The 15,231-nt window shown below is 40.8% G+C and overlaps 1 protein-coding gene across 2 annotated transcripts; it reads right to left on the bottom strand.

Moving 5' to 3' along the window:
- Nucleotides 1-38: 38 nt before the first annotated feature.
- LOC118388729 (TBC1 domain family member 20-like) lies at nucleotides 39-14,534 on the bottom strand. Of its 2 annotated transcripts, none has more exons than XM_035778137.2 (9): nucleotides 14,412-14,534; nucleotides 13,732-13,826; nucleotides 11,689-11,874; nucleotides 7,029-7,109; nucleotides 6,305-6,491; nucleotides 5,876-5,977; nucleotides 5,603-5,744; nucleotides 5,064-5,248; nucleotides 39-1,685 (listed from the first exon to the last, which is right to left on the bottom strand). In XM_035778137.2, exons 2-9 carry the CDS (start codon nucleotides 13,787-13,789, stop codon nucleotides 1,418-1,420), a joined length of 1,209 nt encoding a protein of 402 aa, XP_035634030.1. In that variant the 5' UTR covers nucleotides 13,790-13,826; nucleotides 14,412-14,534; the 3' UTR covers nucleotides 39-1,417. The 2 variants fall into 2 exon arrangements, with proteins under 2 accessions (XP_035634030.1, XP_035634031.1); XM_035778138.2 differs by lacking the exon at nucleotides 14,412-14,534 and adding an exon at nucleotides 13,997-14,377.
- Between the last annotated feature and the right edge of the window lie 697 nt (nucleotides 14,535-15,231).

Below are 15,231 nucleotides of genomic sequence, written 5' to 3'. Positions count from 1 at the left end.
GATACATAGGAACTAAACAGATATGTCCACTCAACCTATGCAGTTTGCATTGATCTTGTTTTTTATTCTTTATTGTTCTCATGACAAATATAACAATTCAACATAAAAGGCAGATAAAAACCATTGCAATGATACAGAATGAGGCTATTTCAGTGCAATGAAAACCATCCATGGCTAACACTGATGGAGTCAATAGGCACCGCTGAGTATCTGCGTGTCACAATCGAGTCGATTCTACTCATGTATCTCTGTTGAACCAATTTCAGTAGGTCCAATGCGACACATTCAAATTGTGTCAACTGTAGTCTTTAAGCTCAAGTGACATTTCTTAAAATTAAATGTGCAAAAAAACTTGTCATTTCTACAACCAGGCCATTTGGTGAGTTTGGTTGAAATGTGAGGATAGGGTGTGCAAACAATGTAATATGACTTCATTATTGTGCAATAAAAGCATGGGATCAAGCCAAGGCTCATGGGATTGTCTGGGAGTGCTATCGGTGCTTTGTCGCAGATCACAAAGCTAACCTATTCCAAACCTAACCTAATTTAGGCATGCTGTGGAAAAGAGCTATTGCAAATTGTCATCCATAAGGTCAGAAGCCCCAAGTGGATTCTGTTAATTTAATTTGATATAAATGTTAAATATGGGTGTGCTTGTACAACAATTATATTTCCTACAACTTACTTAACAATAATAATGATGCTTTAGAAAATTTGAAAATTAAGTGCTAAACATACAAAGATGGGACTAAGACGTGTGTATTTGGTCTCGGTACAGAATGAAAGGAAAGGAAGAGGGACATGATGTGCTGAAGGCAGAGGATTCAACTTGATGATCTGCGGGGGGGGGACCATACCAGTGGCGGGCTAGAGGGATCTCTGTCCTTGTGCCAATATGGCCCATGTGAGGTTCAGAGGGACATTTAACTCACCCCTGAACCTGACAGCACAGACCGTCTAAATGAAACCCTATACAGCGCACTAGATAGGGAGCCATTTCAGACACATCCACACTCTCACACACGCTCTTCATTGGCAACAGTTTCGACCCCAGTGACAACTCTTCAACCTAGGAAACCTAAGTCTTTGCTATAAGTTGTCACTTGCCATCACTCCTAATAGTTTAATATCGCTCAGCACAACATTTATCACCATTTGGTTTTATTAACAAATATAAGTTAAATACAACGTTGACAGTCAAGTCTCTGTTCCATTCACGTCCTTCATATTAATGTGGAAAATAACTTCATATTCTCTTTACAAAGATCTCTATTCTCTCTCCTTCCCGTGGATGTCTTCTGCTGTAATGGCCGTCAGCCCCCTTCACTCGCCTACAAGTCCCCTTCACTCGCCTACAAGTCCCCTTCACTCGCCTACAAGTCCCCTTCACTCGCCTACAAGTCCCCTTCACTCTCTCTCAGGGGAAGAGGTGTAGGTCCAGTTTTGGCGCCCACTCTAGGGCCGTGTTGACCAGGGTTAGGGCGGCTGCCCCCAGCGCCACAGTGAGCCCCATGACGGCCAGTCGGACGAAGCGCCGAGCCGTGCTGGGTTGGGCGGTCGCCACCATAGCACCTGCAGCAGCTCCCTTCAGTGCCTGCCTCTCTCTCCGCCGCCTCCGCAGCACCGTGTCCGGCCGCTGCTGCTCCGGGGTCAGATCAAAGTCTTTAAAGGTGGAGGCTGCCATCCTGAGGGACAGATGGCAATGGTTTTAACACCAGGAGGGCTACAGCCATGTTCAAATTCAAGAGTAATTGCTTAATATGCTGATAAGTACATGATAACAGACCTACAGGCTAATGTGAAGGAGGAGACAGAGGACAATGTTATTAACACCAGGCAGCTACTGCTAGGATAGCGCAGAGCAATTTGCATGATTTCATGGCTATTTGGGGCTAACCGTGTTACTTGTTCTAGTACAAAAACTAGTTCTATTGGTCTAGCTTAGGAGAACAAACATCAAAAGGACATGTATTTTTCTAAATATACAGAACCTTCGCTTGGGGTATGTGTGTATTTCTATAAACTAGGATACCCGTGAGGATTTCCTAAGCTGGACAACTTGTTACAGCTGTTGAGAAGTAATTGATAATAATCTGCCAATTTATTTCCATGTCATTATACTAAGATATAAGGGGGGAACATAACTAAATTCAAGAGTTGATTTAAAACCTGTTTTAACCCTCTCTCATGGTTTGTGTTGACAGATTTCTCAAATTGTATGACATAAAACATAACTTGTCTGTCCTTGCATTTATGGCTATGTAAGTTGTCATTATATAATAATATTACGCATGAATCAGTTAAATTAGACATTGAACTTGAACCCTGTAAGAATCCTGGATTGTTTTGTATGGAGATCTCAGAATTTTAAATTTCAAGTTAATGTCACATGCATAAGTACAGAGAAATACCTTTCTTGCAAATTCAAAACCCAACAATGCAATAATCAATAACAATGTTATACTAGAAGAAAAAAAGAAATAGGAAGAGCACAATAAGTAAGCAAGCATACTATATACAGGGTCAGTTTCAATACCATATTTACAATGTGCAGGGACACTGGAGTGATGGAGGCAGATATGTATAAGGGTAAGATGACTAGACAACAGGATATATGATAAACAGAGTAGCAGCAGTTTGTATGTGAGTGAGTGTGCATGTCTGTAGGGTCAGTAGAAATTATATTGTGCATATTAAGTGTGGGTGAACAGATGAAGTGTGTGTGGAAGTGTGTAGGGCCCTGTGAGTGTGCATGGAGACAGTGCACAAATAAAAAGTTCAATTAATTAGTCCATGTAGCTAATTATCAATCTTAATGCTTGTATAATCTGTTCAAGAGCCTGTTGTTGCCAGACTTGATGCACCGGTACCTTTTGCCATACGGAAGCAGAGAGATTAGTCTATGGCTTGGGTGGTTGGAGTCTTAGCGATTTTCCGGGCCTTCCTACCACGCCGCAGTGTAACATTTTGTGTCTCCTTAGGTTACGGCGTGAAAACAGTTTTTATGGGCACACAAATCCAAAATAATGTATGTGATTGCAAAAAACGAATGCTTCTAACCGAGAGTCACCTTACCTTTATACTTAAAACCTAAATTGACACTGTGGTTCTTCAATAATTATGCACAATACTTGTTGGATGCGTATTTTCACACATCATCTGATCCAGGAAGGAATTTTCAGAATGATAGTCAAGTGACAAAAAGCTGTTGTGATCGCGCATGCGATTAAAACAGCCCAAGTGTTCGCAAGGAATGTCAAGAATATTTGTCTCTCATTCGTTACGCTGGTGAAGACAGTTGTGCCTGGATCCACGTTGGATCGAATATCCCTAGTGAATTGTTGTTCATCATCGGTTGTTGTCGGTTTGGTTTACAACAGGATCTCGTTAGATTTAACAGAGAATGCATCAAGGTAACGAGTTCATGATTGGACAGTCTACTGTGTGCAATTGTGTAGGATAGGCTATAGCGCAACACCCAACGCTATTCCTAATAATTATTCTGCATTTATATGGCAACAAATGGCATAGCCTAGTGGGCTTATTGGACAATATGATCTGGTAATGAAATAACATGAACAAAAGCTGAAGAACATAAGCACATCCAGGTACTTTCTGCAGTTGCTGGAGCCAAAATGTATTTATCACGTTGTTTAATTGAAAAACGCAGCACACTGCTGCTCATGCTCCCAGGTGATATTTATCTACAACAACGCCTGATGAAGACCTACGGGTGGAAACGTTGTTGTAGATAAATATCACCTGGGAGCATGAGCAGCAGTGTGCTGCGTTTTCCTTTCTGTTTTTCAATTAAAACAACATGATAAATACATTTTGGCTTCCATGTTACAACTGCAATGTTAAACAATACAAGGAGCTTGAAGTAGCCTACTTGAACTTGGAGCTCAGAAATTCAAGTACTGGTATAGGCCTACCTTAAACATGTGGTGGTTGAAAAGTCCTTGTAATTATTGTAGTCAATTGATAATTATAAGGGAGCATGGGAATTTATCTGTGATTAAATTTTTAACCGTTTTTGTGAGATGTGGCCACTTTTGTATGTTTCCCGCTACTTCAATTGAAGGGTGTTACTCTACTCTGTTGAGGTAAAACCATGTGCGGTTATTATGAGGACAACATCTAATGTTGGCTTCAACTTGGCTTTCCATACAAATCCTTCCGATAAAAAAAAAGCAACCTGGTTTTTGGTCACTTTCTCATTATAAAAACAGCGACGGTGAGATTAATGCTACCGCTATTCATGACTTTATGTGTGTCTGCGTCTGCCACACAGGAAACAGAAAAGTCGCCAGACTTACCCCAATCTATGTAGTCATGCAACGTCCACATTATTCTCATATTTTAGAATGTAATAATTGAATATCAATGCCTAAGCCAGGCCTAAAGAATTCATTCTTTCTAAAGTGGTTATGGCCTACTTTTGGGGGAGGGAGGGTTCTATATTAGGCCCTATATGTACAATTATATAAATGAACCCTGCTTAAAAGATGTATAGTCCTAGACGCATGTTGTTGTATAGCTGGAGTTATGGGCCAATTTGCATATATTCACATTTATTCCTCAAAGTACACATTTGTAACTGCATAAAATGTATTTTAGTTTAGTTTCAAACTATTTAGAAATGTTTATCCCAATGTCACATTATTTATAGAAAGACACACGTACATGTTCAAATTCCTGTGTCATTGTTTAAATACGCTGGAAATAAGTACATGATAATTGTCGTACAGGCTAGTGTGAAGGAGTAGACAGAATTAGCTCAGTGTCAGGTTATTAGCGCACAGTTCACCTGTCAGGGGAGATGAAGGTTATTCTGTCAGACTACACTCTCATCTCAGTGTTAATGAGGGAATTCGACTCGCAACAGCAGGTAAAAAGAGGGGGGAAAGAAAGAGCAAAAGAAAGGGGGAAAGACAGAAAAAGGAAAAGAGGCTTGGAGAAAGGCGATGTAGGAGGAGGTAGAGGATCTAGTGGGGGAGGGTGAGAGAATCCATGGGAGAGACTACGTGACAGAGACAAGCGAGAGAGGCAGGCAGGCTTACTGTTGACTGTACTGCTGGGCAGCCTCCCTGGCCAGCTCGGAGGGGGGGAACTGGACAAAAAGGTCTCCTGCGCGGCTGATGAGCGTCTCGTAGGGCAGGTCCTGGGGGATCTGGGACAGGAGATGGTGTACCGACGCCATGTCACACTCACAGTCCAACACCTCATCCTCCCGGTACTGCACAATCTGGAACAGACACAGACCAAATGGCGTGTGAACGCGCACACACCCACAGTACAACAAGCAGTTAACATTTTATTGAATTCAATAGATGTTATCAAACTTCTACGGCAACTTAGAAGACATTGTCCGAAGACAAGAACACAGCATAAGTGGTCAGCTAAGCTCTTTGCTGCTGGAAAAAAACATTTATTTGTATTTTTTATAAAACACTAGTTGTGAGGCACATTTGAACTAAGGATGGCTAAAGCCACATTTCCAAATATCAGATCCATGTCAACTGACAAAAGGAAAAAATAGGGTTATGTTTGGAGTCACTTAGAAAAATGCTCCACTTTACTCCCAAAAAGGAACACTCACCACAGCAGCAAAGTAGATTGGCATCAGGGGATGGCAGGCCAGGAAGAAGTCATACAACCGCACAACGTGTCGGAAATCTGACAGGACATGGCCAAACCAGGTGATGAGCCAGCTAAGGGCAAAGATGGTGCCCACCTCCGCCCTGAGGACACAAAACGTAGTGACATTTAGCAATAAGTCAAATAATTGGTATTATAGCTACATTAGTTGTGCTCATTAGTTATTTGAACAAATGACTGATTGTACTAACAGAACAAGAGAAAAGATGCTTACTGCTGCATGAAGTCATGCACCTCTGGATTGACCCTCTCGATGATTGGCATCAGATAGTTAAGGATGTGTTTAGTGTTGTCCATGGTGGGGTCCATAAAGTCCCTGCAGTAAAGAAACAGGAGAGAGAAACTGGACACTTGACAAACTGAACCAGAATCAGATAATCAACAAGACAGTCTGTCAAGTCATAAAAATAGGAAGTAGCACTGCGTATTGTTAAATTAAATGCTTCGAGACTTGCCTCGTCTCCAGCAGCAACTGTATAGGATGACTCATCTAGCCAGCTGTGCGCAGTGTTAGAAACTAACAGGAGGTGCTGTTATTGTAACTGGCTACGTTCCATTTTCTACATGGCTTCCCTTCTACTTAAAACCCCTTTGAAAGCCAAGCTCCTATGGGAGGGAAGCACCTAGAGAGACAGAGACCCACCTGAGGTGGTGTGTGGAGAGTTTCTCCACCAGAGCGGTAGCAAGCCGCTCGCCCAGCACCAGCAGGAAGGTGACCACGATGTCATGGTAGCCCTGGTAGTAGTGCAGCTGAGTGTTCCTTCCCAGCACCCGCAGGATGATGTCAATCAGCTCCTCCTGGAGGCCCTCACGCTGCTCGTCTGGCATGCCTACACAGGGAGATGAGTCAAATGTCAAAAGGTCACAAGTCAAAAGGCCCAGCTGATTTCCTCATTATGGGCCAAATCCTAACTAGGGAAAAGCATGTATAACTTGGCCTTTGTGTATATCTTATGCACGGATGTCAACAGGAGACCAAGTTATGCAGGCAGCTCCCAAATTAGGCTTCTGTAGTATACAACTGAAAAAGAAGACGTCACACCCTTCCTGACAAAATGACCAAACTTTCACATACAAAAAGGTTGTCCTGAATTCTTGGCCAGTGAAACACAAGCATGGCAGAATTCCAAAGAATTCCCAGTAATCATTTTGGGACTTTCTGCTGCTTTAATAAATAAAAGCAGTAACATACAGACATCTAGGACACTCCCCAAAAGAAACAAATACAAACTGACAGGGTTGCGTAGTCTGTAGGCCTACATCACCCAAGTCAAATTCAAGCGGGACGCAGGCAGATCAGACAATGATGACAAACCACACCACTGCCTCACATGATTTAGTGCTATTCTAAGACCAGTGTCACTCACCAGGAGGGAATCTTCGCAGGGAACGCTGGACATCCAACAGCACCTGGTTATAGTCCTTATTATTCTCCCGCTCTACTTCCTCTGGAGAAGAGAGAGATCAGGTCACACTTAACTAGGAATGCACGATATATCGGGTGAACATATCGGAATCCGCCGATATTAGCTCAAAAATGCCAACATCGGTATCGGCCGATGTCTAGTTTAACACCGATGTGCAAAACCGATGTCAAAGCTGATGTTCATACCTTTTTTTATTTTTTTAAATATCAAATCAATACATAAAGCACATGAGGGAACACAAGCATACATAGATTACAAACAATAGACAATCGAGCTAGGGGGTACAATATCACATTACAATTACACAAGGACCTTAAGGGACATGCATATACTTACAATTCTAACAGCTTTTTTGTTAGTAGAGCATTTAACCGTCTTAAAATACAGTTCAATTTCTTTTTGTAGGATACGAAAATGTGGTTTTCTGTTTGTAAATTTACATTTGTGTATATGAAATTTGGCCAAAAGAATAATGAAATTAATTACATAAAAATGATTCCGCTTATTTATATTGTATGTAAAGAATCCAAACAGTACATCTCTCCACAAGTGTAAATTCTTCATAAATGTGTTCAATTATAAACCTACTGATGTCTTGCGATGTTCATACCTACAGTGCCTTGCGAAAGTATTCGGCCCCCTTGAAATTTGCGACCTTTTGCCACATTCCAGGCTTCAAACATAAAGATATAAAACTGTATTTTTTTGTGAAGAATCAACAACAAGTGGGACACAATCATGAAGTGGAACAACATTTATTGGATATTTCAAACTTTTTTAATAAATCAAAAACTGAAAAATTGGGCGTGCAAAATTATTCAGCCCCTTTACTTTCAGGGCAGCAAACTCTCCAGAAGTTCAGTGAGGATCTCTGAATGATCCAATGTTGACCTAAATGACTAATGATGATAAATACAATCCACCTGTGTGTAATCAAGTCTCCGTATAAATGCACCTGCACTGTGATAGTCTCAGAGGTCCGTTAAAAGCGCAGAGAGCATCATGAAGAACAAGGAACACACCAGGCAGGTCCGAGATACTGTTGTGAAGAAGTTTAAAGCCGGATTTGATACAAAAAGATTTCCCAAGCTTTAAACATCCCAAGGAGCACAGTGCAAGCGATAATATTGAAATGGAAGGAGTATCAGACCACTGCAAATCTACCAAGAGCTGGCCGTCCCTCTAAACTTTCAGCTCATACAAGGAGAAGACTGTTCAGAGATGCAGCCAAGAGGCCCATGATCACTCTGGATGAACTGCAGAGATCTACAGCTGAGGTGGGAGACTCTGTCCATAGGACAACAATCAGTCGTATATTGCACAAGTCTGGCCTTTATGGAAGAGAGGCAAGAAGAAAGCCATTTCTTAAAGATATCCATAAAAAGTGCCGTTTAAAGTTTGCCACAAGCCACCTGGGAGACACACCAAACATGTGGAAGAAGGTGCTCTGGTCAGATGAAACCAAAATTGAACTTGGCAACAATGCAAAACGTTATGTTTGGCGTAAAAGCAACACAGCTCATCACCCTGAACACAGCATCCCCACTGTCAAACATGGTGGTGGCAGCATCATGGTTTGGGCCTGCTTTTCTTCAGCAGGTCCCGGGAAGGTGGTTAAAATTGATGGGAAGATGGATGGAGCCAAATACAGGACCATTCTGGAAGAAAACCTGATGGAGTCTGCAAAAGACCTGAGACTGGGACGGAGATTTGTCTTCCAACAAGACAATGATCCAAAACATAAAGCAAAATCTACAATGGAATGGTTCAAAAATAAACATATCCAGGTGTTAGAATGGCCAAGTCAAAGTCCAGACCTGAATCCAATCGAGAATCTGTGGAAAGAACTGAAAACTGCTGTTCACAAATGCTCTCCATCCAACCACACTGAGCTCGGGCTGTTTTGCAAGGAGGAATGGGAAAAAAATTCAGTCTCTCGATGTGCAAAACTGATAGACATACGCCAAGCGACTTACAGCTGTAATCGCAGCAAAAGGTGGCGCTAAAAAGTATTAACTTAAGGGCGCTGAATAATTTTGCACGCCCAATTTTTCAGTTTTTGATTTGTTAAAAATGTTTGAAATATCCAATAAATGTCGTTCCACTTCATGATTGTGTCCCACTTGTTGATTCTTCACAAAAAAAATACAGTATTATATCTTTATGTTTGAAGCCTGAAATGTGGCAAAAGGTTGCAAAGTTCAAGGGGGCCGAATACATTCGCAAGGCACTGTATATAAAAAGTAGGTACATTACGTAATGACGCCACGTAAAATTAGCTGCTAAATGTGCAACACAGCATTCCTAACTTAGCCCACAATGTCTGCTGTGTGGCTCGAGCAGTCAACAAGTCGAGCAGTCATTTGAAAGAGTAAGACAGTTTCAGCCAGACAACTCAAAGGCGTAATCCATTAAAGCCAAGATAATGGAATTCATTGCCCTTGACAATCAATCGTTCTCTGTCGTGGGTGATGTTGGCTGTCGCCGACTGGTCGTGCACCGGTAAACACTACCAAGTGCGCTATTTTTCAGATGTTGCCCTACTGGAGTTACACAGTAATGGCGTCACTGCTATTAGCTTTAAGAAGTACATACTATGGAACACCGTTTGGGTCTTTGCGTGTCAAAAAAGATACAGTAGCACTGTCAAAAAATGTACAAAGAAAATTCTGCAAACAAGAAAACACCGGTCACGAACGATGTGTTTACAATACCGCGTTGGTAATAAAGCATCATTTGTTTGACCTCAACATCTGGCGTAGCTAGCACTAATATTCGCCTACCTCCTCATGCCTTTTGCACACATTGTATATAGACTGCCCATTTTTGTACTGTGTTATTGACTTGTTAATTGTTTACTTCATGTGTAACGCTGTGTTGTCTGTTCACACTGCTATGCTTTATCTTGGCCAGGTCGCAGTTGCAAATGAGAACTTGTTCTCAACTAGCCTACCTGGTTAAATAAAGGTGAAATAAAAAAAATAAAAAAAAATAAAAATACAACCAGCCTGAAAACAATGACCAGTAGAAACTGCGGTCATTTTCATCATTCTTAGCAATGATTTAGGAATCCGTGTGAGTAAGTATTAGCTAGGTTGCCACTTGTTGCTCTATTGAAATGTAACTTAAGTTCATGAAAATAAATAGCTAGCCAGCTACTTAACCTTGTTGCCCAAAGCTAACGTTATATGCAGCCAGCTAGCTTCATCTGGCTAGTGAGGCTCGACCGGACCGGGTTGTGAAGCTAGCCACATTAAGGATTAGGCACAAAAAAGGAATTTGCGGTTTGCCTTCTAAATAAAAGTATGTAATTGACAGTGATGAAAATAAGTACAATTAGTATAATTATGCCATACTTTTATTCTGAAGGCTAACCGCAATAATCCTTATTGTGACTAGCTTCACATAGATGGGTCCGAACACCATTAATCAAATAAGAACTGTCTTATAAATTAGGGTTATTTTAGATGGCACCTAGCTATATAGTTAGCGAGCAAACTATAGCTACTGAAACACATGTCGTTTTGCTATGTTTTTGGGAAAGAACATTGAATCCATGAGCTAGCTAGCTTTTAAAAAAATTACCAGCTCTGTAGGTGCGCGAGACAACTTTACCAGCATCATAGCATACATTAATGAATTGTTATGACATATGAAATACGAGTGAGTGGTACATGACGTAAATGTGTAATAACTACGTTGAAAAAAATTACCAACGCGTTAAATTACTATATGATGTGCAGTCATATTCAGGTCCTGATTGGTCAACAAGCTTAAGCGACACGTCAAATCGTGTTAACTAGTATATTTTAAGACACGAAAAGACCCAAACATGGTTCCATAGAAATCCTGTTTGAGAATCAAACGACTGAATAACGAAACAGCGCAGCAAGTGAATAATGAATATGTTTTACTGGTAATGGGGACATATGTAAATGCCAACAAAATAACTTTTTAGTCAGTGTGGTGTGTGTAACCTTTATGTAACCTTTATTTAACTAGGCAAGTCAGTTAAGAACAAATTCTTATTTATAATGACGGCCTACACCAGCCAAACCCGGACGACGCTGGGCCAATTGTGCACCACCCTATGGGACTCCCAATCCCAGCCGGATGTGATACAGCCTGGATTCGAACCAGGGACTGTAGTGGAGCCTCTTGCACAGAGATGCCGTGCCTTAGACTGCTGCATCCATGTGTGTGTTAACTATTTAACTGTAAAAGAATGCTTAAAAGGACACTAAAATTTGAAATATTGGTATCGTTTTTGGCAAGGAAAATATTGGATATCTGTATTGGCCAAAAATGTCATATCGGTGCATTACTACTGTTAACCAACAACGGTTGTTGGGCGCATGGAAGATATATAGGCAATTGCAGTGGGGATGTGGACTCTACTATAATTTATGAAACTCTCAGGTTCAGCAATTAGTAGACTAACTCAAGTGACAAAATCTGCTGTCAATTAAGCTCAGACCCCTGCCAAACCCTAAATCGCCCTTAAAAATAACTCCAATGCATGCCCCTACGCTTGATATAGCACTATTACCCTTTTTAGCCTTAGTGGCATCCCTGGTCTGTCAGTGGCAAGGCAGCTCACCTGATTTCTCAGGCAGGATGTCGGTGGGCACGTTGAGCAGCCGTGGCCACACTTTACAGCGGATCTCATCAGTGAGCAGCCCCCCCTCGCTGATGGCCATCCTCCTCAGCACTGCCACATCAACTGGCGTCACGTTCAGGGCCTGAGAGATCTCCGCCAACTTCCTCTTCCTCCGGGGGTCCCCATCTGTCCACATGACAACGGTTCAGGTGAGGTCTTAACTCACAGCAGTTACAGTAGCATAATGGCCATTAGCCAGAACATCCTCCTGAGATAGCTAAACTTGGAAGCGGACAGGCAAAGTATCCATCAGACCTGGGGTTCCTAAACGTTTTTACTCAGGCCCCCCTTCCAGCAGTGGGGAACATCCTGAACCCCCCCACGCACATGTCTATTTCTATAGGCACAAGCACTGTTCACACCCCTCTTGTTGACACAGAACATTTTGTAGGTTAAAAGCACATTTTTGTGCAATTCTACACATTGTCATATTTATTGTTTATTTATGTGATATTTGAATGACTCAAACATTACAACAAAATGTATGGGCTAAAAAACAGCTGACATGGGCTAGGTGATCTGGACTTTTCTGACAAGTTATAAATAGTTCTCTACGGTATGCAATGACCAGTGGTGTAAAGTACTTAAGTAGTACTTTAAAGTATTTTTACTTACGTAGTTTATTTAGGTATCTGTACTTTACTATTTACATTTGACAACTTTTACTTTTTCTCCACTACATTCTTAAAGAAAAGAATGTGCTTTTTACTCCATACATTTTCCCTGACACCTAAAAGTACTTGCATTTTCAATGCTTAGCAGGACAGGAATCGGTCCAATTCACTCACTTATCAAGACAACATCCCTGGTCATGTCTACTGCCTCTGATCTGTAGGACCCACTAAACACAAATGTTTTGTTTGTAAATCATGTCTGCGTGTTGTGTGCCCCTGGCTATCTGTATAAAAAATTTTTTTTTTTAAAACAGTCTGATGTGCTTATTATAACATACATAAGACACTCACTAAACACAAATGCTTAATTATGTCAGTGTTGGAGATAGCCAGGGGCTATCTGTAAAACAATACATAAAAACAAGAAAATGGTGCTGTGTAGTTTGTTTAATATCAGGAATTTGAAATGATTTATACTTTTACTTTTGATACTCAAGAAGATTTAAAACCAAATACTTCTTGACTTTTACTAAAGTAGTATTTTTCTGGGTGACTTTCACTTGATAATTGGGTACTTTTTCCACCACTGGCAATGACTAACATGACAAGAGGAAAGCTGATGATGCACTACGCAATTTCGAAATTGCACCTTCTGCATTCTACTATTAAAACTTTCAAGAATAAATTGAAAGCTGGACTGAGTTCCTAAAATAAAACATTTTGTTTAGGAAACACTGCATCAGACAAGCAAATACATACCTGACAAAACTGAACTGCAGACACCCAGCTGACTGAAGTGTGAGGGAGTACTTCAGTAAATTAACCACTGGGTTGGGGAGTTACAACCATCATGTAATGTAACGTTAGTACCTGGCTAGCCCAATTCATGACCTTTTGACAGTCCCCCTGCACTGTGCCTTTGCTGGATATTGATGGCACTGTGCCACACAAACTGGCAATACTTGTGTGCTTTCAGGAGTATTAAATATTTATTATAGTTAATTTAGCTATGTATTTTAAGGAAGCCTGTAGTATAACCCCGTTCTCTTATACGTTCCTGGTACTGTTCTGGTGATTGGTGAAAGAGTTAAGGAGACCATGTCAACTAATGCCTGGGTAACTACCAGTCAATGGTGTGTTGTTAGCTAACGTTAATGCATTTCGTTTTCCAGCTGTTAACGTAAACGTTAGCTAGCTAATCTAGTTAAAACAAGTTTGCAAACATGCGTTATGGCAAGACAACTAGTTAGCTAGCCAGACACATTCGTCACATCCTCTCAACTAATTGGGTAACTAGCTAACAGCTAGCTAACGTTAACTAGCTAGCTAAACAAAACAATGAATGTCCATGACGTTAGAATAACGTTACCTTGTTTTCCAATCCCATTCAAAGGTGAAGACGCACCAACACTTCTAGATCTTTTCATGGTTTCCACTACAATCTTCTCGTCATCGTAGATTATACTATTGGATAGATATCATTTTCTTTCTCCAACAAACTGATTAGCTGTACATGACAAATGTTACCAATACCAAGCTAGCCTAGCTAGCTAAATAGATCAGTTATCTACGTCATTCACCTATTGGTTATTTTATTGAAAAGTATAGCCAATTGCAAACATTTGATTACTCACATAATTAACAACGTAATAATTTAGAGAGATACAATTTAGCTACGTTAGGCTTTTGCCGGACAATTAATTTGATCAAAGACTGTACAGTATGAAGATAGGCTAAAACTGCTTATCCAATAGAATTCCCCGATCACACTTGTAGGCGATGTCATGGCGACGTTGTATAGCAAAGGCTCATGCGTATAAACTTGTGATCGGGACTAACGGTCGTCTAGCGCCAAACTCCGCATGTGCCATGTCAAATCAACGGAAGTCTTTCGATATCAAGCCGTTTTTGACGAAAATGAAAACGTGTCAGTTTGTTACTTTCACAAGGTTGGGGTAATACCATGTTCGATTACTTAAAACATTGGCTCGAATCTAAGTTGTGCCTTTAGATTTAGAGAACATTTAAAACTAAATAATAATTGTTCACTTCTCTCATTGACTTCCCGCCTCGTCTGTTTAGCCAGCATTCCCGGAAGTCTCGTGATGTTGCGCCTCTGGGTTTAGAAACTCTGTGATTCGATGCTTTGGTGAAGGTGCCCGCGCTGATTGCTGTCGAGCAGGGGCATGCATATTCATTACGGAAACCATTTACTTAGTACTGTATATGGTTTAGCGTTTAAGAACCAAACGGAAGCAAACATAGCAAAACGACAGTTTTTGGTTTCGTTTAAAAAAACATTTTTCAACAGAATCGGCGTAATTCACACAATGTATATAGACTCCCCTTTTTTCTACTGTGTTATTGACTTGTTAATTGTTTACTTCATGTGTAACGCTGTGTTGTCTGTTCACACTGCTATGCTTTATCTTGGCCAGGTCGCAGTTGCAAATGAGAACATGTTCTCAAGTAGCCTACCTGGTTAAATAAAGGTGAAATAAAATTTAAAAAAATAAAAAATGAATACGCTTCAGGTCATGTTCACGTACAGAGCAAGGATGCTGCTGGAACCCGTCTTTTTTCATATATATATATATATATATATTTTATACGAGGTTAGCCGAAGCCACTGTCCTTTTCAACAAGGGTTGTAATTCCTACCACATACAGACCCAATCAGTCGATATAATGGGGAACTATCATCAGAAATCACGGGATATGAATCAGAGGGGCGCCGCCTGACCCACAAGTAAGTCAGACGGTTCAAATTAACGTTTCATATCGTAATTGCCGAGTGGGCAAAAAGCATCAACCACGGCAGTTATTACACCCAGCATAAATTGGTGGGGGTAATGAGTAATAAATTAAT

The sequence above is a fragment of the Oncorhynchus keta genome, chromosome 10 (assembly GCF_023373465.1).
Source record: "Oncorhynchus keta strain PuntledgeMale-10-30-2019 chromosome 10, Oket_V2, whole genome shotgun sequence".
Classification (NCBI taxonomy): domain Eukaryota; kingdom Metazoa; phylum Chordata; class Actinopteri; order Salmoniformes; family Salmonidae; genus Oncorhynchus; species Oncorhynchus keta.
Note: the sequence above shows the minus strand (reverse complement) of the source record. Positions and strands in the feature narration are given on the sequence as shown.

Bases quoted from the DNA above. Each gene is read 5' to 3' on its own strand.
- LOC118388729 (XM_035778137.2), bottom strand. From the start codon at position 13,789: ATGAAAAGATCTAGAAGTGTTGGTGCGTCTTCACCTTTGAATGGGATT. The intron at 7,110-11,688 runs GTGAGCTGCCTT...TCTCTTCTCCAG, and splicing joins CATCCTGCCTGAGAAATCAG to AGGAAGTAGAGCGGGAGAAT. The intron at 1,686-5,063 runs GTAAGCCTGCCT...TCTGTCCCTCAG, and splicing joins GCCCAGCAGTACAGTCAACA to GATGGCAGCCTCCACCTTTA.